Below are 21,033 nucleotides of genomic sequence, written 5' to 3'. Positions count from 1 at the left end.
TTGTGCTGATTTGCTTCACTTGCAGCAGGTAGCATCACTTCCCCTAACGGAAATCCTGCAATACATATACGTCTGCGGGGTATTCCTTTAGACGAGGGAATCGGGTGCAATGGATCAGTAAGATCCGAGTGCCCAGCAGTTTCGCTTCTCGTCTACACACACAAACACGCGTATATTGTAACCGATGTTATACCGTAAAAAACCCATCCAATATCATAAATCCATATCATGTAAAATAATATTTATTTGACAAATAAATTACAAAACTCTAACTACACATTTACAAATAACTATAATTACACTAATTTCCCTGTTTTAACGCGGAAATTTTTTGATGCATCCGTGAACAATAATAATTTTGAAACATAACTAACAACAGCAAGGACTAGCGTTGTAACCTCCATTATTACAAAATGCGATATAGACGTGCCTATTTCTAGCCAAGAACCTTTGTTTGTCACCATGAAAAGGAAATTCAATCCCATTAATTCGCAAATGAGCAAAAGGCTAAGAAACATTTTCTTTTCGTCCATCTGGTAAAAGGAATAACAAGCGGAAGTTAGCACCTCTTTTCATATGTTAAACGAAATTTTGAAAATTTGAGCCTACCTGCTTACGAAATGTTAGAGCCGTTATTGATGCTGTTATAAATAAAATGGGAACTATTAGCTTTAAAATAATCAAGGCTGACATTGTGAAAGGCGAAAATGTGGTAACGAAGAAACGAACAAACATCGGATCGAAGGAACTAACTGATGCCATATTTCCCGTCCCGAAAAACGATAAAAATATCAAGAGTAGCTAAGCAAATCTATTAAGGAAAACCAGATCAAGATACCAAAGGACATTTTACACAAAGCAAATAGATAAAAAGATTCTTCACAGTAATTCAGAAACCATCAAATGTAGTGATTGCTATGTCAAATTTCGATAGATTCTTTTTGAAAAGGATACCATAACTGCGGATATGTTGAGATTTTCTACCAAATTCCCACGTTTCTTGTCATCACGATATCTTATCGAGTTCTGCAAATGAAATTAAAAGAAAAAATCGTAAAAACCACTTATGCACCGACCGAAAATATACACTCACCGGTATAGAATGATCTTCAGTTGCAGCACTTAATTCAACAAAGCTAAGAACATGAACCCCTAGCAATGCGAAGAATGTCATTTCATAACCGATCGACAAATGAAAGAATGGTACAGCGAAGTAGAAGAAAATATTCGTTGGACGGTATTTCAGTGTTATATCGGAGTAAATTGGCGAAATAATAGCCAAACCTGACGAAACCACACAAAAAATTTAAGTCCCTACCAACTGTAAATGTAATTTCAAAACGTCTTACCAGATAGCGCCCAAGTCAGTAGAATGTTTATTACCCACAACCCACCTCCGGAGTTCTGTAAATACAAGCAAGTTACACAATTTATAAAACCACAAAGGCATAACAGTTGCAACAACAAAGAATTTTTCAGATCTTTCACTGAAAGACACAATTTGGTCATCCATAATAATCCACCGAACATTCTGAAAGAAATTTCTGAAATGTGAATGTGTGATTCGTCTTTAACTTCATGAGCACTTACAGGAAGAAATCGTTTTTCTTAAAAAATCTTAACGGAATAAGTGGAAATATTAGCAGTAGGAGTCCCGTGAATATCCATTCATAATACTGAGCCCTGGTAGCGTCAAAAAACCTTAATCCTAAAAACAAAATTATTGACCAATAAAAAACACTGATCGACGCACTAACCTTTGAATGTTAAGTTTTGAAAAATGATGAATCCTAAAATAGCAACAGATATAACTTCCCTTCTAAAAAATGTCAAAACCTAGAAATAAAAAACTTGACTCCTTCGGCATTAAGGTAAGTATTTCGAATGTTACCAATAATTCCGTTCCAACTGCTATTCCGAGTAATAGTTTCCAATTGTCCATTAACGTTCTCCTCATGGAGTCCATGTTTATTTTTTTGAATACCCTCGCCCAACAAAATACAGGAAGGATAAAATAAATGCCAACCGACTGCGGGATACCTTGCACTATAATAACAATTAGGTTAAGAGTGAAAAAACTTGATGCAAAATTTTACAGGAACAAATAAAGTAAAACTTTGAATGTGATTCAAAATAGAAGTTTTCTCAAAAAAGTGTTCATGCAAGATTAGATACAAATTCTTTCAGTACCAATAAAATATTTTTTTTAAAAATTATTGCTGACGGTTTATCGTCTGGGCAGAGAGAACTTCACACGCTGCCTCATCTTTGTCCTGCGGAGCAGCACGACTGAAATCAACTAGAGGTGTTGTAAGCTCCGAACTGAAAGACCATCGGTATAAACCTAAGCTGACCAGAGGCTAGAAATCAACTTTTTTGCTTTTGGGATTGGGTGATCGTGAGTCTTCCATCCACTCTATGACGGACCGCACTAATTTCGAAGAGTAACTTACTCCTTCCTAGTGCACAGAGCGCAAAACAGAAAACTGCAGATGAAGAAAAATGAAAGCAAGTTTCCCGTGCCTAAAGTCGGAAAAAACTGAGCCATCTGGTCCCTAGGTAGAAGATTTTTGTAAGGCTGACGACCTTAACTACTGCCTGTCACACTAAGTTAAACACACCAACGACGTATGGAATGTGCGCTCCTTGTACAGAATAAGAACTGCTAGCCAATGATGTCCCAATATAAGGATTAGACAATAGACACGCTGCAGGAAATGTGCTGAGAAGGTACGGGGTTTCTGGAGAAAAACGACTGTACCATCATCCATCCAGTACAGCATGTACTCGAAGTAGATTTCTTAGTGAGTCAAAATATGAAACCTAGAGAGAACCATTACGAGAGAGTAGAACGAACATTGTGCTTGGAGATTTTAATAGCCAAGTAAATACGGAACCCGTATTCAGATGTTATGCCAAATAGGCTACGGATGACTATCTCGTTGGCATGGTGCTCCGCGCTCGGATTACAACACCACCTCAAATCTCCTCTAACAATCAGACGAGATTAACACAATTGGCGACGGAGGTATAGATAAGTGTTGAAGCCAGAAACAAGTAAAAAAATTACAAATCGAGGAGATAATAGGGACGGAGAAAGAGGTGGTTCCGCTTGTACGCAGCACGAAAATGCGTCGCTTGCCGCAGTGGCCAGCGAAGCTGAAATACCCCACGAGACACCGGAATGTGTACAATCAAATAGAGAAGAAGACTCGCAAACTAGTGTGGCACCCAGAGCAAAGAAGTCCAGGACCATGCAGTGCAATTTTTCCGAAAAGATACACAGAGGAAACCGCTGAAACTCGGAAAAATGGCTTCGAATATAAGTAAAGTGGGAGCGTAGTCGATTATCCTTGCGAAAGCCGAAAAGGGTAACGAAAGGAGAAACGCGCATTTGAAGGAAACTTCACCCAGGGCTCAAAAGAAGAAGGTGAAGAAGGACAAGAGGCAACAACACGCCACGCCATCAGAAAACCTTGAGTGTGGTGGGGAGACGAAAGAGGACAAAACTACCAACTCTGCTTATTAAGCCAACGAAAAGCAAGGCCTTTGTAGAAGTCTTCAGCGAGATCCATTATTAGAGGAAACCCGACGATAGCGAAGCTGAAGTGTCTTTCATTCGGAAAATTAAGGGTGGTGGAGTCATCATAGAATAAGATCCGAACGAGATCCATTATAGGATTAAGCCCGAAGATAGCGAAACAGAACTGTCTTCCATTCGAAAAACGAAGGATGACGGGGTCCTCGTCGAATTAGGTCCGAACACAACAAAGGCCGTTCTCTCAAGCGGTCAAGGGGCTGCTGGGAAAGAAGACTCTTGTTTCTAGCCTAAAACCCACGTCATCATCATCAACTTCGCAACAGCCGGTATTCGGTATAGGCCTGCCTTAGTAAAGAACCCCGAACATACTAGCTTTGCGCCGAGGTTCACTAATTAGAACCCACGTGCTCTCTAGAAATCCGAGATCTTACTGCCTCACAGAAAAGTTCTAAATAGAAGAGGTCAAATTATTGGGTAGTATGTAGGATACGAATTGGGTGCGCATCTATAACCTGCCGGGGATCCGACAGGAGAACAACGTCCCCCAAATGTAGCCAGGTATGATGAAAACGAAGATCTGGAACGAAAAGAACAGTCGCATTATATGCAGGGAGCGTGGCGTGTCTGATGAGAGCACATACTGCGGGCGACGATGTCCAGTCTTCAAAGCAAAATTAGAAAAATAATCCGCGTCCTACAGATCTTTATGCACTGGAGTGCAACCGTTCATGAATTGCTATCACAATTCGCTGCGGAGATAAAAATGCTCATTAGTGAACAGTACCGGAACAAGGACCCAGCTTCATGGTACCCGGATCTATTAGGTCCGGCTGGCATCTCGATGGCATCCGCCTAGCGGATTCTTGCCCAAGGCCCTAGCCCGGCACTCTTCTTGTGAACACCGGAAGATTTGTTAAAACTCTGATTTGATGAACCTGACAACGATTTCCTTCAGAGCTCCAGGAGGGCATCAGAACATGGAAAACCTTCTATGTATTGGTGGTGGTCAGCGGAAATGGCTCTACGGAAACCATTTTCATTTAAGGCCGATCAGATGGACCATATTTCAGGGGCACCACTCCCTGGACTTACCGTGCAGGTTAATGGGAGCAGGGTGGAAGGCGCCGAAGATTACGCACTTTGGAAGAGGCAGCCCTTTCTATGGAAACAAAAAAGACGCCAGGACCCGATGGTATCCCGTTAGAGTTACATAAACTAATGTTCCAACATCGGTCAAACCTGCTACTCGGCGCATTCAACGCTTACCTAAAGCAGAGCATTTTATCTCCCCGCTGGAAGGTGGCGAGGCTTGTGTATATATGTGTTTGGAGTGGGGGAGAAACTTTTTATAGCCTCTGAGCACTCAGATCCTAGTGGCCCATTGTGCTCGATTCCCCCGTCTAACGGAATATCCTGGATTTGTTTATGTATCACCGCTAGTAAATGCAATGCTCTGATGTCTGATGCATCCATAGGCAGCGTATTCACATAGAGAATTCTCCGGGGATTCCGATTCCTCATTACAGAAAGGACACATATCATCTTCCACAATTCCTATGTTGAACATATGCCCAGCTAGTGAATTATCACCAATCAGAATACTCCTGCAAGTCCTTCTGGTTTTTGACAGGATAAACTTTACGGTATGCATGTTAGGTTCTAACAGGAAAAGTTTGGTGTGTCTAGCAGCATTTAGGCTCTGCCACCTATCATTATGGGAAGCTTATTTGCAGTTTATGAAGACATCTTGAACAGTCAGCTTTAGTCAATGCTACAGATACTCCAATTGCTAGTTCCGATCCCGGCATAGGGGAAATTGAACCCTGACCTGACCAAGTACTCAAACTAGTTCCACCATATTAAGTCTGCAACGAAGCTTACGCTGGTTAGCAAATGGAGAAATGACGCTGAGATGCCGCGTACATACCGACCTCTTATTATGCTTGGCATGACCGGGAAAACGCTTGAAAAGTTTATCAGGAGTAATTTAGCTGAAGCGGTACGTGCTGCCGGGAACTTATCCCTAAGATAGTTCGGTTTTAGAGCAGGGAGATCCACAGTGGATGGTTCATCAAGCGGAGCCACACAACCGCCGAACTCGACGGGTGATGCTCTTCGTAAAAGTATTTACCTATCCTTCCCTACCCCCCCCCCCCCTTTTTTTATTCCTCTGGGGTAATCCGTGGGTAGTAAATAGCATACGAGCACCAGTTCTCTAGCTCTTAGAATTAGCAATCGCCTGGCAGGGGGTGAGAGTCAAGACACGATTTCCAAGAGACCCATGGACCACTGAGTGGTGAACGAGAGAGTGCAGCTCCAAGCGAACAACCAGCCTTTACTAATCCGTATAATTAGAGAGAATTAAGGAGAACGTATTTTGCATATAGCTGTTGCGTATAGGATTGCGGCGGTTTGCACAATGCACTGGCCTACAGTGCTCGGCATACCCAATGTTGAAGTTGCGGAGAAGAGTAAGAAAGATTGCCTAGCTCTAGCTAGGATCAGGCTGCAGACACTACGTAAACAATTCCTTGGAAACCTTAAAGAGAGATCTCTGGTTATGGGGGGGGCTGTAAACCGCCTGATTTTATTCGCCTTGGCTTTCCCACAACAATCACGGTTTTAGAAATGTGTGGCATCAAAACGGCCAAAAACCACAGCGCCAATTGAGCTCCTCCGAGCTTCCACTAATACTTACCTTTCTATCAATAATAGCTAACTCTTGCTAGTGCTTAGTACATACAAGCCAGAAATATCACCAAACGGGAGAAAGTTAAATAATTCCGAGGGCAAAGTTCTTTTCTCGCAAACTCTTGCAGAATGATCCTTCACGCATTTCGTGCTTTCTAAAAATGGACTACAATGCCCAATAACATGCAAGATATTATAGGGCATTGCAGCCCATTTCCAATGTCATAGTTGTTAAGACACTAAACATTAAAAAATACCTGAAGAGCCAAAATATAAACTTCGATCATAGACCCCTTCTTACGGAAACTCCTATTCCTATGATTTTTCTATGTAACTTTCAAAGACAAAGAAGTTTTAACTTACGGCATATAAACACTTCGAATACGGCAGCCACGGCAACAGCTAGGGTATAAACTTGCGAAGAACGGAATGATGGCTTCCCGGCGCGATTTTCAAGCATGATTAGTAAATAATAAATCCACCCGAGAAATGAAAGTGATGTGCAAAACAGCAAGACATGTTGATAGTACATTTGATAGTACTCAATTCCTTCTATGGCGAAATCTATGAACTCTTCTGATTTTTCAATCTATAAACAAACAATGTAAAAATTATTAGGCAATGGCTTTTATTCCCCATCTCAACTTACCACATTTTCATAACTCCCTTCTTGAATACTTTTCCGTGCAGATGCCTTAAACTCACTAACGACAGAATCGTTTAATTTGTCAAAAGAGGGCAAACCGCTCGAAAACAATCCTTCCTTGAACTCTGCGAATAGCTTCTCATACTGGGCTAAAGTTTGCAGGGCATTATTAAACATTGCCTTCGCAATATACTCATCGGGAACATTCAGCAAATCTCGTGGCAATTTTCCATAGTTATTAATTGGCATAGCGGTACCAATTAAGGCAGCCATCAAAGGTGCAATGTCGGCTTGTTCAATATCAAAACTAGCCATCCTCGTTCCAGCAATTTCTTTGCTTTTCAGCCTATAAGACAGGTTGATAAAACATTATGAATCTGGAAAATGCATAAACCGTACCTATTGCTAACCTTTCTTGGTAATGCATGCCAGTTATGAATTCCTGCCCCCCATGCAACCAAAGGTGTCTCCGTCTCATATATATCACCAGCTCCGTGGGATCCTTTATCTGTCATGCCGTGATCGGATGTCAAAATAAAAGCTGTTTCACCGTCGTCAAATTGTTCTTTAAAAAGTTGATACATTTCGAAAATGCCATTGTCGGTTACTTTCAGATTTTCAAAAAATAATCTGTAGAATATGTTAAAGTCTGTAGAGAACATATTTTTAATATTAGAGTTAGTGTAACTCACGGTGAGCCTGGTTTATGTACGTGGCCAGCTGTATCCAATCCCAGCAAATGGAAGAAAAAAACAATTCTTGATTCGGACTTCAATCTGGCTGCATTTTGTACAATGTAATCTCGCGCTCTTGAGAAAACCCACATGTCAAGTTGGTACGTTTTTTCTTTTCCAGAAAAATCAAGCGCGTGATCGTAGGCATAGAATTCCATCTTTTTATTGTAATCAGCTTTAGAGAACGCCGACAGGACATCATTACTTCCCCATGCATATGTTTTCTGAAAAGACAAGGACTTATTCGATTTCGAGGTACCAATCACATACTCCAAAATTGAAGAATATATTGTTTTTTATTCGATTCAAACCCTCCCATGAGACACAGAACATAGAAACATAAAATGATATAAAAGCAAAGTCTATTCTCAGTTTCCACAAAACTTAGTTAATTTCAAAGATATGTTAATGGAACGGGGACTTTTGAATGCACTAGAATTCAATATTGCGACAAAATGAAATGCGGAGTAACGTACGCTGCCTTCGTTGCTTACCGGTGGTGTCCTGACTTCGTTGCTTACCGCACGGCAGGCTTCTTGAGCGGTTCGCCTGAAACTATTGATAAGCACTGGGCCGATATTAAATTGCTCTTCTCTCCGGCGCAAGCGAAGTTGTTCGACAGGTCCGAAAGGGCACCTTAAGTTCTAGCGACGGCCGGGACTTGGAAGCGGACTGAGGAGCGAGTGGGGGAAATGCTCATCCGTAAATCCTAGGAATTTGAGAGCTGTCTAAATGAGCAGAAAAGGGGGATGTATATCAAGATTTCGAAGAAGGGTAATCGTCTTGAGTGCAACAATCGCAGGGATGTTTGGGTGCTCTCATCCATTGCAAAGATATTAACTAAAATTATCATGAAACGCATTAAAGAATATCTCGAAAGCTTGTTTCCGTGTATGGCGTCACGCTCGAGTTGGCTGGCTTGATCTATGTCAGTCAACAGTAGGCCAAGTTGAAGAAAAAGTGCTGTAAAATTGCTTGCTGAATTGGCCTCGCTGCAAACTTGATTCCTGACTCCAGATGAAGTTATCAAAATTACCAATCGGAGAGTGAATCCCATTGCGCAATAATCGTGGCAATATCACTCAAGAACGCTGAAATAACAAAGGGCCAATATGCGTTAACAGCGGCCGTGAATACTATGCGTTTGAGAGGGCGGATTTGAATACGTTCGACATCCACCTCGCGAAATGGGCTGCCAGATAGTCGCCCGGTTCACAGAGGCTGAAATTAGCAGCAGCAAAGCCCACAAACATAATTACTTACGACTCCAGGCAAGTAGACGTGAATCTTTTACTTGCGTGGCGCTTCATTTTAGCTAACATATTAGGCGACTTCTTGTATCACTATGGGCTGCCGGCGTCACAACGAATTTTAGGTCGTCAGGGAAAATTTCAACATGCTCGAACCACGATACTCTCTCCATTATTTTTAAGGGTGCTACCTATACACGCATTTGCGCACTTCTCCGAAAATACCGCAATATTAATACCGAATGTAGTATCTCCTAGCCAGTTAAGCATGATGGTCAGCATTACGTCACCATAAGCCTCTCACATTTGCTTTACAGCCAAAACCCAACAAAGCGCCCCCTCGCTAATTTCCGCACCTAACATTTAGAAGCAGTTTATTTCAAATGTTCAACATCTGCCCGGTAAAGACAGCTTACTCGCCGACGCTTTGTCCCATCCCACTCGCAGTCGATTTTTCGGTAATGGCTACAGCCCAGAAGGATGACGCAGTTCTTCAGAGCCTGCAATAGGGCTCCACCCACGTTCAAAGAATTCGCCAATGCGGCCCACCTTGCTCTATCCACTGCGAGGTCTCCGAAAAGGGATCTAGGCTATACACTCCAATTGCTTTCCGTATGGAAATATTTCGCTCAGTGCATAATCTTGCGCACTCCGGCATTCGGATAACGAAACGACTAATCGCTAACAAATATTTCTAGCAGAACACGAACGAGGACATTAATTCTTGTCAGAAATTTAAAGTTACTAGGCATGCAAACAAGGAAGCAGACGTATTCCCTGAGTCAACAAAGCATTTTCACGCCATACGTTTATTGTACGCCTTTTGCTAGATTCGCTCGTCGCGTGAGGCGATACTTCTGAAGGACATTACTGTGCTGAGGCCCTCTGTCAAGAGTGTTCCAGGCGTGATAATCACAGACCTGGGAATGCAGTTCGAATATGCTCTCTTCTCGGGGCTCGGAAAGCTCCTCGGTTTCAAACTTTATCGAACAACTGCATACCATCCGCTGTCCAATAGGATGCTGGAACGTTGCTATCGGACACTCAAGAATATGGTACGCGACGATCCGTTCTAGTCGCGGGTCTTGCCTTTCGTTTTGCGTGGCCCCCGTGCAGCTGCCCGCGAGGAGTTTGCTGCCAGCCCTGCTGATCTGGTGTATACGGAGAATCAACGATTACCTAACGAACTGGCTCTCTAAAAGAGTGACGGTTTTGTAGAGACTAAATTCGTGGGACTGTCACGTCACGCGCAGCTAGAGGTCAACACCCCAACAGCTGAACGTTCGTTAACGTTCTGAGATTTTTCGACTACAGAATCGGATCCAAGCAGTCGACGAGAATGAAACGTTTTTCCTTTGTTTAGACTTGCCATTGCAACAGGAATAATTTTTTGAATACAATATCTTCTCTAATTTATTATCATATTTAATCGAATAGAATTCAAGCATATAAAAAAGAATTTAAATAACAAATTATGCAATGTGGGAGTTCAGATTTCTGCTTCGCCCGCTCTTCATCAATTTCGAGAACGCTTTCAATGACGTGAAATGAGAGTGTTTTGGAGAACTCTACACAGGGAGAGGACATTCCAAAGAATCTAAGAACTATTATCAGAACGACATATGATATCACAAAGGTCCCATATTGCATCTAGGTAAAATTTCAGAGGAATTTGAAGTTCCAAGCGGACAAGCTTGCATTCTATCGTTATCGGCTGTCGTTCTTATTCCATCTTGTTATCGGCGACGTTATCCATGCTGCCTTGTCTGAAGGAAGTGAAAGACTTTACGTCTCGACTACACTGATTATATCTGTTTTCCCTCTCAGCCCAAATAGCTCTGGATTTGGAAAGGGAAACAAGCTGAGTGGTTAGAGCACAAGGCTATCGTACGGAAGGTCGCGGTTCAAATCTCACTGGTGGCAGTGGGATTTGTATCGTGATTTGACGTCGGATACCAGTCGACTCAACTGTGAATGAGTACCTGAGTCAAATCAGGGTAATAATCTCGGGCGAGCGCAATGCTGACCACATTGCCTTCTACAGTATACTGTAGTGTACCGTTTCGGTCTTGAATGAAGTGCTCTAACACACTTCAAGGCCCTGATCCAATATGGATTGTCGTGCCAACGATTATTATTATTAACTTTAGTAATATTGTTTTTCCCGACGCTGTCTTGTCTTAAATCTGAATATATCAACACCAATTCATGTTCTCTTTATTACTCAAAAGTTCGAAGTCTTCATCAACACTTGTACACTTGGAGTACCCCAGCATGAGAAAATCTGGAACGAAGAGCTGAGTTGGCGTACAGGCCAGATACCTGTAGACGTTCTGATTTGTCAAGTGGCAGTGGACAGGTAACCCTTTAAGATAGAACAACAAATACATTGCTGGCTGTGCCGTGCAATGGTCACCCTAGAATACCTAGGCGGAAATGTAGAAAAGGAGTGTAGGCTTCTTGAGATATGGCATATATAGGATATGGATATGGGATATGATCTCGGGCAACTTGTCCAAAAATGGAATGATCGCCTCATGTAACACGGTCTCAGATTGAATCTAAACAAAACTGAATTTTTGACGGCCGATCCCCATGAAACAGGCACAATCATTGTCAGCGGCAGTGATCTGCCCAGAACTGAGCGATTTAAATACCTCGGGTCAACGCTATCAGCCAATGAAGAACTGCGTTATGAAATTGCTTCACGAATTAACGCAACCTGGATGAAGTGGTGTTTCACAACTGGTGTTCTTTGTGATCGTCGTATCAACGAACGTCTCAAATCTAAAATTTACCACAAGGTCGTCGGTCCTGTTGCTCGCTATGGTTCTGAGTGTTGGTCGACTATAAAAGACAATGAACGGCGCCTTGTGGTAATGCAGACGAAGATGTTGGCCTAGTGGCGTGACACGTTTTGATCACATCCGAAATGAGGATATCCGCAATCGTTATGGGGTTGCACCGATCGTGGAAAAATTCTCGAAATGATTCGCTTTATATTCCATTTAAAAAAGATATGGGGGAAACCTATCACATAATAATACGACACTTCTATTCCATGAATTTTATGCCCGTATTTAATAGCGTACTCTATTGTGGGTTGTCCAAGCAAGGGAAATACTTCCATTGCTCAGAATACTTTTCTTTACAACTGAAATTTAACCACCACATGAATTTTTAATTTTGAAATAAACGACAGTAACAAAACTGGTTCATTGGGAAGGCAGCAAATTGGGGGATTCCAACCATTTGACAAAAACGAAAAAATAATCTAAATTCATAGTACTCACTCTGCTTCGATTGAAAACTGAATCGAAATCTATCGGATTTTCTTGCCACCCCTTTGTTACAGCCGTAGGATCTTCATAAAGACCTATCTCAAAAACAACAATGTTCAAAATATTTCACAAAGACTCTTTCTAATAAGATGATTCACCTGCAATTAACGCTATATGTCCGGGTCGCGATTCAGTAGGTACACGAGTATGGGAAACGCCAACCATCCCTTCTTCCATAAAAATATCTCTAATTTGTGGGACATGTTTGCATCCTTCGTCGAAAAATGATTCTGCTCTCAGCCCATCCGTTACAAAAAGAACTAAACTGAAATATTCCACAAAGTTAGTGTTGAATCAAATAAGCAAAAATGAAATTCACTTACCGTTTAGCAGGAGGATTAAGTAGATCGGATTGCGGATGAAGTCCTTGAATCACTGGCGAACGAAAATATATCACGAAAATCGAACCCAAAAACAAGACATGGACAATAGTTGTTTCAACAATCCAATTCATTTTTCTGAAATATGAATTAAGCCATTAAAAAAATTTGAAACGAAGTCTTGTGTATTTCACATGCTACGTCAATATCTGGATAATTGGACATGGCTTGATAAACTAAATAAACGCAACGATAAACGTAATCAAATGATGCTAACAGCTTAAGGTAATCCCATATAATGTTTGTATTGCGATGACTCTTAACAATGCCTGCCCTTCCCTAAATTGATAACAATTTTCATAATTTGCTGCTCACAGCTAGTAGTTGCGAATGACTGACAAATTTTCGAATTTTTGGCTAATTGAAATTATTAGATTTCGACTTTCAATATAAAAGAATATTTTATAACTGAAGCATGTCAAATTGAAAACTAATATACATAGAATACTATGCTCAACAAAACAATAAGACGAGAGGAGTAATAAAGGCAAATCATGCCCAGGAAATGGTTAATGTTTCATAGCAGTATGAACTTGAAAGGCGCTTAGAAGCCCAATTTAAAATGCTGGCTTAATTCGGGATAATATTTATTGTCAATACAATCCCAAACCTTGCGTGCTTTTATGAACACTTTTTTAGCTCCATTCTAACACTGTTTCTTATAAGCAACTCCTTTAGAGGAGCCATTATCCGATTTTTTCAAACATTATTACGACAGACGCAGCCGACCCCGACTCTAAAAGTCCAAAGAGAATTTATAATTATCTTACACGGTGTTAGCGTGATGCTAATCCGCGCAAAATAGAGGTGTGCAACATTTTTTGTGGGGTGATGAGCAACAGTCATTCTTCGCTATTTTATCAAACAATATGTCTATATTCAGTATTTTATCTAATTCGTTTTCGAAGGTTTCTAGGAACCATGCCACGAAAATATCAAAATAAAGCCATTGCTGCTCCGGTTAACTTTGAAGCAATTTGGGCAGCAATTAAATTGGTGAAAGGCGAACATCCGATTTCGCTAAGTTCGACTAGCGAAAAATACAAGTTGGTTCCCTCCAGTTTATCAGGGCATTTAAAGAAGTTTAACGCGCAGTTTCCACTAGCTGAGCGCAATTTTACAGATGAGGAAGCGCTTAATTTTTTTAAATCAACTGTGGCGCAGATTTTAAAGAAATTTAGACATTTCTTTACAACTACCATTCTTGATGGAAAGCCAATGATTTTCCTAATTATAAAATAAAATCTCCTGTTTTCTTCGTTCTCGTATGATCCGCCCATGTTTAATTGATCATTTCTTCCGATTTAGATATTTAATTCGCCTAAGGAAAATGAACTGGCGTCTGGAGCTTGGCTTACGAATATGGGAGAAAGTGTGCGTGAGCCGTGCCGGAACGGTGGACGGAAGCTGGTAAAGCGACCACGATTTGATATTACAGGTTCATGGGCGTCCTGTATCTCAGGCAGGGTCTGCCTCATCTTCTTTTTCTACCATAGATATTGCCCTTATAGACTTTCCGGGCTGAATCATCCTCATCCATACGGATTAAGTGGCCCACCCATCGCAACCTATTGAGCCCGATTTTATCCACAATCACAATCGCTCATAGATTTCGTCGTTATGTAGGCTAAAAATTCTTCGGAGGATTCTTCTTTCGAACGCGGCCAAGAGTTCGCAATTTTTTTTCCTTGGAACCTAGATTTCCGAGGAATACATGAGGACTGGCAAGATCATAGTCTTGTACAATAAGAGCTTTGACCCTATGGTCAGACTTTTCGAGCGAAACAGTTTTTATATGTTGAAATAGGCTCCGTTGGCAGCCAACAACCGTGCGCGGATTTCATCGTCATAATTGTTATCGATTGTGATTTTCGACCCTAGATAGGAGAAATTTTCAACGATCTCAAAGTTGTAGTCTTTTATCTTTATGTTTTCTTTTTCTCAGTGCCATCGGATGTTGTTGGTTCTTTGTTCTTTGGTGTTGACGTTGCCACCATGTACTTCGTCTTGCCTTCATTAATGCGTAGCTGAATGGAGGCAGTGTGTACGTCTCGGGTTGTTCTTCCCATAATGTCAATATCGTCAGCGTAGGCCAGTAGCCGGATACATTTGAAGAGGATGGTGCCTCTTGCATTGACATTTGCATTGCGAATCACTTTCTCCAGGGCCAGGTTAACGTGGACGAATGATACGTCTTAAACCGTTGATGTTGAATGGTCTTGAAAGTGATCCTGCTGCTTTTATCTAGCTGCGCACATTAGGGGAATATATATATCATCATCAACGGCGCAACAACTGGTATCCGGTTTATTGTTTTCGTTTGACTAGTACGATTTGATGTTCTTCGTTCTTTGGTATTTAGCGCTGACGTTGGCAGCATGTACTTTGTCTTGCTTTCATTAATGTGCAGCCCGAAATCTCGCGCCGCCTGCTTGAACTGGATGAAGGTATACTGTACATCTCGGGTTGTTCTTCCCATAATGTCAATATCGTCAGCGTAGGCCAGTAGTTGGGTGGACTTAGAGAGGATGTGCGTATAGGGCTATCCGGCCTAGCAAGATAGTGGAGAATATCTTATAGATGGTACTTAACAACGTGATACTTCTATCATTTCTGTACTGCGTGATATCTCCGTTTTTATGTATGGGACAAATACGGCAGGAATTGATTCGCTGTCCCACACCTTGAGCAGAAGTTGATAAACCAAAACCACTTGGTGTAGTTGGTCGCCTCCATATTTAAACAGTTCGGCTGTAATTCCATCGGCTCCTAGCGACTTATGGTTTTTAAGCCGGTGGATTGCACGGACTGTATCTTCTATGCTTGGTGGTGGCAGCATTTATTCATCATCTTGAGTTGGCGGGACCTTCAACTCGCCGGTGTCTGTTTTTGGTCCCGTCAAAAAGTCAAACACGGTGAAAGTCCATTAATGGTGTCTCAGTTATACCGGGCGAAAGTTCGAGATACACCATTTAGCTGGAGTGAATGACAAGACCTTGATTCAGAGCTGTACGGTCTTGAATATCCGAACGCATCAACGGGCGTTTTTCTTGTAAATTCTGACATATTTACAACTGACGATTTTCTTGTGGCAGACATTAGCAGTGAGAATCTAATGGCCAAATAACCCGATGAAGAGGGAGACGTGTGCAATATGGACATTGATCGCATTGGAGTAGTGTCAACAATAGAGTCTGACGTTGCAAGCACATCAACTGCAACAGCATCTGCATCTTCTACGTGCATTGCAACGTCCACATCTCAATCACTTCGGGCAGCATTAGTTACTGTTGGCCCAGTTCGTTTTGCTGTTCCCAAAAGCCAATCGTGGCAGAAAATCATTGATAAGCAGCATTATGACATCGTCACAAAGCCGCTCTGATTTTCAAAAGAAAGCAAATGAACGGGCCAAGAACAAGTTGACACAATCGTCGCGGAAGTAGGTCAAAGATAACGCTCAGCCACCGAGAAAACGTAATCACAAGCCTTCTTCATCAAATAAAAAAGTTGGAGACTTCTGTCCGGCATGTGAACGAGTTTTGCCAAAAAAAATAAATCGCAACAATTCAATTTACTGCAATACTTGTGACATTTCATATCATCTAAAATGTTAGAAGGTGCAAGGTCGCAACTATTATACATCAGTTGTGCTCATTGCGATTCAGATGAGGAATCGTTTTTCGAATAATTATTTCAATGTTTGAAGAATAAAAAGTAAAAATTCTAATAAAATAGGTGTTTTCTTCAAAGTTAAATTTTTCTAAGCTCAGTTACATCATATTAAAGTTTTTTTCGCCAAAATTTGATTACTTTTTCTTTAAGGAGCCCATCTTTAATATTTAAAGCCATTTATGTGGATATAATTGCATGTATTACCTAATTTTCACTCCCCCTCGGATACCACCTTGTCGTGGTGGGGGAGCTTGTTGTAGTTTACTACTACACTATGAGTGACCAAAAACACATGAAGATGGAAACAAAGGATTGTAACTCTCCAAGTGGTAAGAAGTCACAGATTTCGAATCCACCCGCGACTCTGAGAAATCAGGTCGTCGCCGAAGCACGGATGTTGGGGACCTCACCTAATTCATGTTCCCCCACGGAGAAATCTATGGAAGACAGGCTCTCCATTTCAGTGGTACACTTACACCCGGTGTCTACGGCGCGGTCAGCCAAACAGGATAGTACACCAACTTCCTTAATGAGAGGAACTAGAAATCTGACTACGGCCGGTCGGTCGGTGACACAGACAGCGACAGGCAGACACAGGCAGAGTTAGGTAACACTCTTCTAAAATACGGGGGAGGAAGGCTTGGCAGAAGCAAACTTCAGCCACAAAGGAGAAGGAACTACAGATTTGCCTGTCAGAACCTTCCCCTCCGCCTGTACCCGGAAAAACGGAAGAAAGAGAAGCTGGTAATGTGGACGTCTAACTGGGCTAACGCCGGTATGTGAAAATAGAGCCATGCAGCCCATATTCCGTGAACCTGGGAGGGCTTCTAGCCGACGACAACGGAAGGTACTGCGAAGGAAGGCGAAGTTTCTTGGGAATGAGGACATGGATGCTGCTACACCACCAAGTGTGGCGATATCCAGGGAAACCGGACGTAAGAATGCGAATGGATCCACACTGAACGCAGCAGACTTTTCAGTTAGCTTCGGTTTTCATATTAGATTGCACTTATGGCTACAAATATAAGAGTTAGTCAAATCAACCTGCAGCATACCAAAGCTTCTTCCTATCTACTGGTGGCAAAGCTGGGTTCGTTTTAATAGAATCTGTGGTATTGGATCAGTCAAGGGGACTAGGATCTTCTTCGATGAAATATCCTCGAAACCGAGGGCCTGCGTTCTGATGTCAAAATTGTTAGAAGCAACCTTGCTGAGACAATTGTGTTTCCAGGGCCTTGTTGCGGTCAACTTACAATACCAAGTTAATAGTAAGGGAAGAAACGTTATAGTTGCCTCTGGCTACTTACCCTATGATTCTTTGTGCCTTCCGCCGACGGAAGAACTAAGGGATCTGGTAGTGTATACGAAATCAAGTGACCTTGAACTTTTAATAGGTTGTGATGCGAACGCTCAGCATATTTGTTGGGTCAGTAGCAAATGCAATCCTAGAGGAGAGAAGCTGTTTGATTTTATGACTTTAGCTGGTCTGATGACGTTGAACGTAGGGTGCGCCCTGTTATGAGGAAGCGGAATCCACAGAGCATTTCCTAACACATCGTTCAATAAGTCCCGGGACTAACAATGAAAACAACATTTTATCGTCAAAATTCTTTATTATTCATCAACATAATCTCCTTCAAGGGTTATACAATCATTCCAACGCTTCTCTAACTTTTCAATGCCATGCTTGTAGAACGATTTGTCTTTTGATTCAAAATGAGCCTCAGTAGCAGCGATCACCTCCTCATTTGAGCCAAATCTTTTTCCCTGGAGCCAGCAGTCGCTGGGGGCCAGATCCGGCGAGTACGGAGGATGAGGAAGCAGTTGGAAGCCTAATTCGTTGAATTTGGTCATCGTTTTGATTGATTTGTAGCACGGTGCGTTGTCTTGATGAAAGATGACTTTCTTCTTCTTCATGTGCGGGCGTTTTTTCGCTATTTCGGCCTTCAGACGATCCAATAACACCATGTAGTAGTCGCTATTGATGGTTTTTCCTTTTTCGAGGTAGTCAATGAAAATTATACCATTCGCATCCCAGAATACGGACGCCATCACTTTGCCGGCCGACTGTTATGTTTTTGGACGCTTCGGGCGGCTTTTACCGGTCGTACGCCATTCAGCTGACTGCCAACTTGCCTCCGGAGTGAAATGGTGAATCCATGTTTCGTCCACTGTCACATATCGACGCAAAAAATCCTGTTTATTGCGAGTAAACAGTGCCAAACAGCGCTCCGAATCATTGATACGTTGTTGCTTTTGTTCCATTGTGAGCAAACGCGGCAGCCACTTGGAAAAAACCTTTTTCATAGCCGATTTTTGGTGCAATATAGTAAATGCACTACCAGCTGATAGGTTCACCATCTTAGCTATCTCGCGCACTTTCATTTTGCGGTCACCCATCACGATTTTCAATACTTGCTTGGTGTTTTCGGGAGTTACTCCCTCATTTGGCCGACCCGAACGTTCCGCATCATTTGTATCAGCACGACCGCGTTTCACGTAGAAAACCACCGACAAATGGTTGTTTTCGACGGAGTAGAGTCCGGATAACGTTTTTCAAGCCATTGCTGAGCTTGAACAGTGTTTTTTTTTCCATTAGAAAACAATGTTTTATCAACACACGAAACTCGTTTTGGTCCATTTTTTCACGATTGCAAAGGTAGCGCCAGTTTAACCACTATAGCTTTCTTGGTTATGTTTCGAATTACATCAAATTTTTAGACATCTTATCCGAAGGTTGGTACTTCTGAACCTTGGTATACAAATGGCATTATTAGCACCATTTCTACGCTAGTCCCGGGACTTATTGAACGATGTGTTATGTGAATGCCCCGCATGGATGGATCAGATCTTTGGTGCTGATGTTCTCCAGATGCGACGGTTAGCATCACATCCACTAACGGAAATCCTGCGATACGTTAACGAATCCGGAATATTCCATTAGACGGGGTGACGAGTACAATGGGCCAACACGGCCTGAGTGCTCAGAAGTTGTAGCCTCTCCCCCACCACACACACACACCTGATTTTCACCGGTGTTGCACATCACCCCACGTTTTTTGAAAAACGCCAAAAACGAACTTTCGGAAAATTTAAAAAATTAACACGAAAATATCTAAATTTAAAAAAAAATAATGGTGCAGCAATTTAGTATTGTCCTTCCTTTATATGATAATCATTTTATATTAAAAATTGAATTTTTGGAGATTTCCCCTGAATAACGCAACACATCACCCCAGTTCACCCTACTAATTGAGCCCTTTCATTTGATACCCCACATACCATATTCTGTGAAAAAAATGCATACCCCCTTTCGCATTCAACTCAATAGAAAATCTCATCGAATTTCATAACAATCGGTTCTGTCATTTTTAAGTAAATCGGGTGTGACAAACTGACATTGAATCGATTTTAATAAAGTGTTGTATGACACAAAACCTTAAAAACCGACGCATTTGTCGTTCTGACAGTTGCTTTTATTGGCTCCAGAGTAGCCCTACTACCCTAGAGTAGAACAATCCAAATACACCCCGTATTCATACCATCGAAAACTTTCTTGAAAACAATGAAGAGAAGACGGAGCAGTGATCCAAATCCCTGACATTGCTTCACAATGATCCGTAGGGTGTTAATGTAGTTGGCGCAGGTCCTGGTACGGAATTTTCCTGCTCTTTGTTGATCAAGGTTTCGAGGTGTTCTTTAATGCGTTCCAGGATGATTTGAGCTGATGTCTTGGGGACAACACATGAGCCGTTTTCGGCTTTTGTTCAACAGTAAGGAAACTGTTTTGCCGCAAGACCAATAAAACTGTTTGTTAGACAATAATGTTAAGAACTGGCTGAGTGGGAAAGTGTAGGAAAACTACGACGCCGCAACAAGAGCGAATCATTTCTGCTTCAAATCCCAATTAGACAAAGCGCATGTTATATTTCTCATATTTTCCCACAGTAATTCTTTCTTGAGGTTGAAGCGAACAAAACAAAGTATTGCTTGGATCACTTGCCAGTAAATGCAAATTGTTATCCATCAAAACTCAGCTGAATTTATAACCAATTTTACACTGAAAAGTTATCCTTGTAAACAAATGCGGCAGCAAACTCTCTTCTTCTCGGTTCATGCTCCCATCTGAAGAATTAGACTATTTGCATCGAGACTAACCAACTGGACTTGTTTGATACCAAACTTCATTCAACTTTTCGCAAAATTAATATAAGTTAACCATTCCATTCACATACTTCACCCCGCGACCGAGAAAGTTAACGTTTCCCTTACCAAAAGCTTGAAAACTCAGTCACACGTTCACATCCAATATCCACTTGAAACACAATCACACATGACACATTAATTCTGACATAATCTATAAACTTATTCAATTGGAAGGATATTTAGTCATTATCTTTGGTCAAGTTATCAATGAGCGCCGTACAACTTGTTTATCTGCAGGTGTTCATGTCAACATTTGACAGTCCGCAGGTAATCAAAGTTTGCATGGCAATTGCTGTTTGGTTACTGCGGTTCAACAATCTAAAGTGGGTAAGGACTGATTGAATTGGAATATTTTGGTATTTTGTGTAAGCTTTTGCTTTATACGAATTTGATGGGAAAATGATGTTTGTATAAAAACTTAACAACGAATTTGATGGGGATGTGAGATTGTCGGAATATTAGACATTCAGTGGAACAGACCACATCAAGTTAAATTTAAGGAGATCCTCCATGGCCTTAATTAGCATTCTTCCTATCTGGGTAACTTATATTTTGATGACACATCCGGCCGT

At 41.6% G+C, this 21,033-nt stretch overlaps 1 protein-coding gene across 3 annotated transcripts; it reads right to left on the bottom strand.

The window, feature by feature from the left end:
- Positions 1-224: 224 nt before the first annotated feature.
- Positions 225-20,700, bottom strand: LOC119646535 (GPI ethanolamine phosphate transferase 1). 3 transcript variants are annotated; one of them, XM_038047004.1, is made up of 16 exons: positions 20,682-20,700; positions 12,527-12,661; positions 12,302-12,468; positions 12,156-12,238; positions 7,571-7,836; positions 7,278-7,508; positions 6,882-7,224; positions 6,596-6,821; positions 1,892-2,046; positions 1,758-1,836; positions 1,591-1,708; positions 1,350-1,531; positions 1,094-1,284; positions 955-1,026; positions 610-801; positions 225-533 (listed from the first exon to the last, which is right to left on the bottom strand). In XM_038047004.1, exons 2-16 carry the CDS (start codon positions 12,655-12,657, stop codon positions 297-299), a joined length of 2,673 nt encoding a protein of 890 aa, XP_037902932.1. In that variant the 5' UTR covers positions 12,658-12,661; positions 20,682-20,700; the 3' UTR covers positions 225-296. The 3 variants fall into 3 exon arrangements, with proteins under 3 accessions (XP_037902932.1, XP_037902929.1, XP_037902931.1); XM_038047001.1 differs by having other exon boundaries at positions 20,528-20,699; XM_038047003.1 differs by lacking the exon at positions 20,682-20,700 and adding an exon at positions 12,801-12,931.
- Positions 20,701-21,033: the final 333 nt, after the last annotated feature.

The sequence above is a fragment of the Hermetia illucens genome, chromosome 1 (assembly GCF_905115235.1).
Source record: "Hermetia illucens chromosome 1, iHerIll2.2.curated.20191125, whole genome shotgun sequence".
NCBI classification, from domain to species: domain Eukaryota; kingdom Metazoa; phylum Arthropoda; class Insecta; order Diptera; family Stratiomyidae; genus Hermetia; species Hermetia illucens.
Note: the sequence above shows the minus strand (reverse complement) of the source record. Positions and strands in the feature narration are given on the sequence as shown.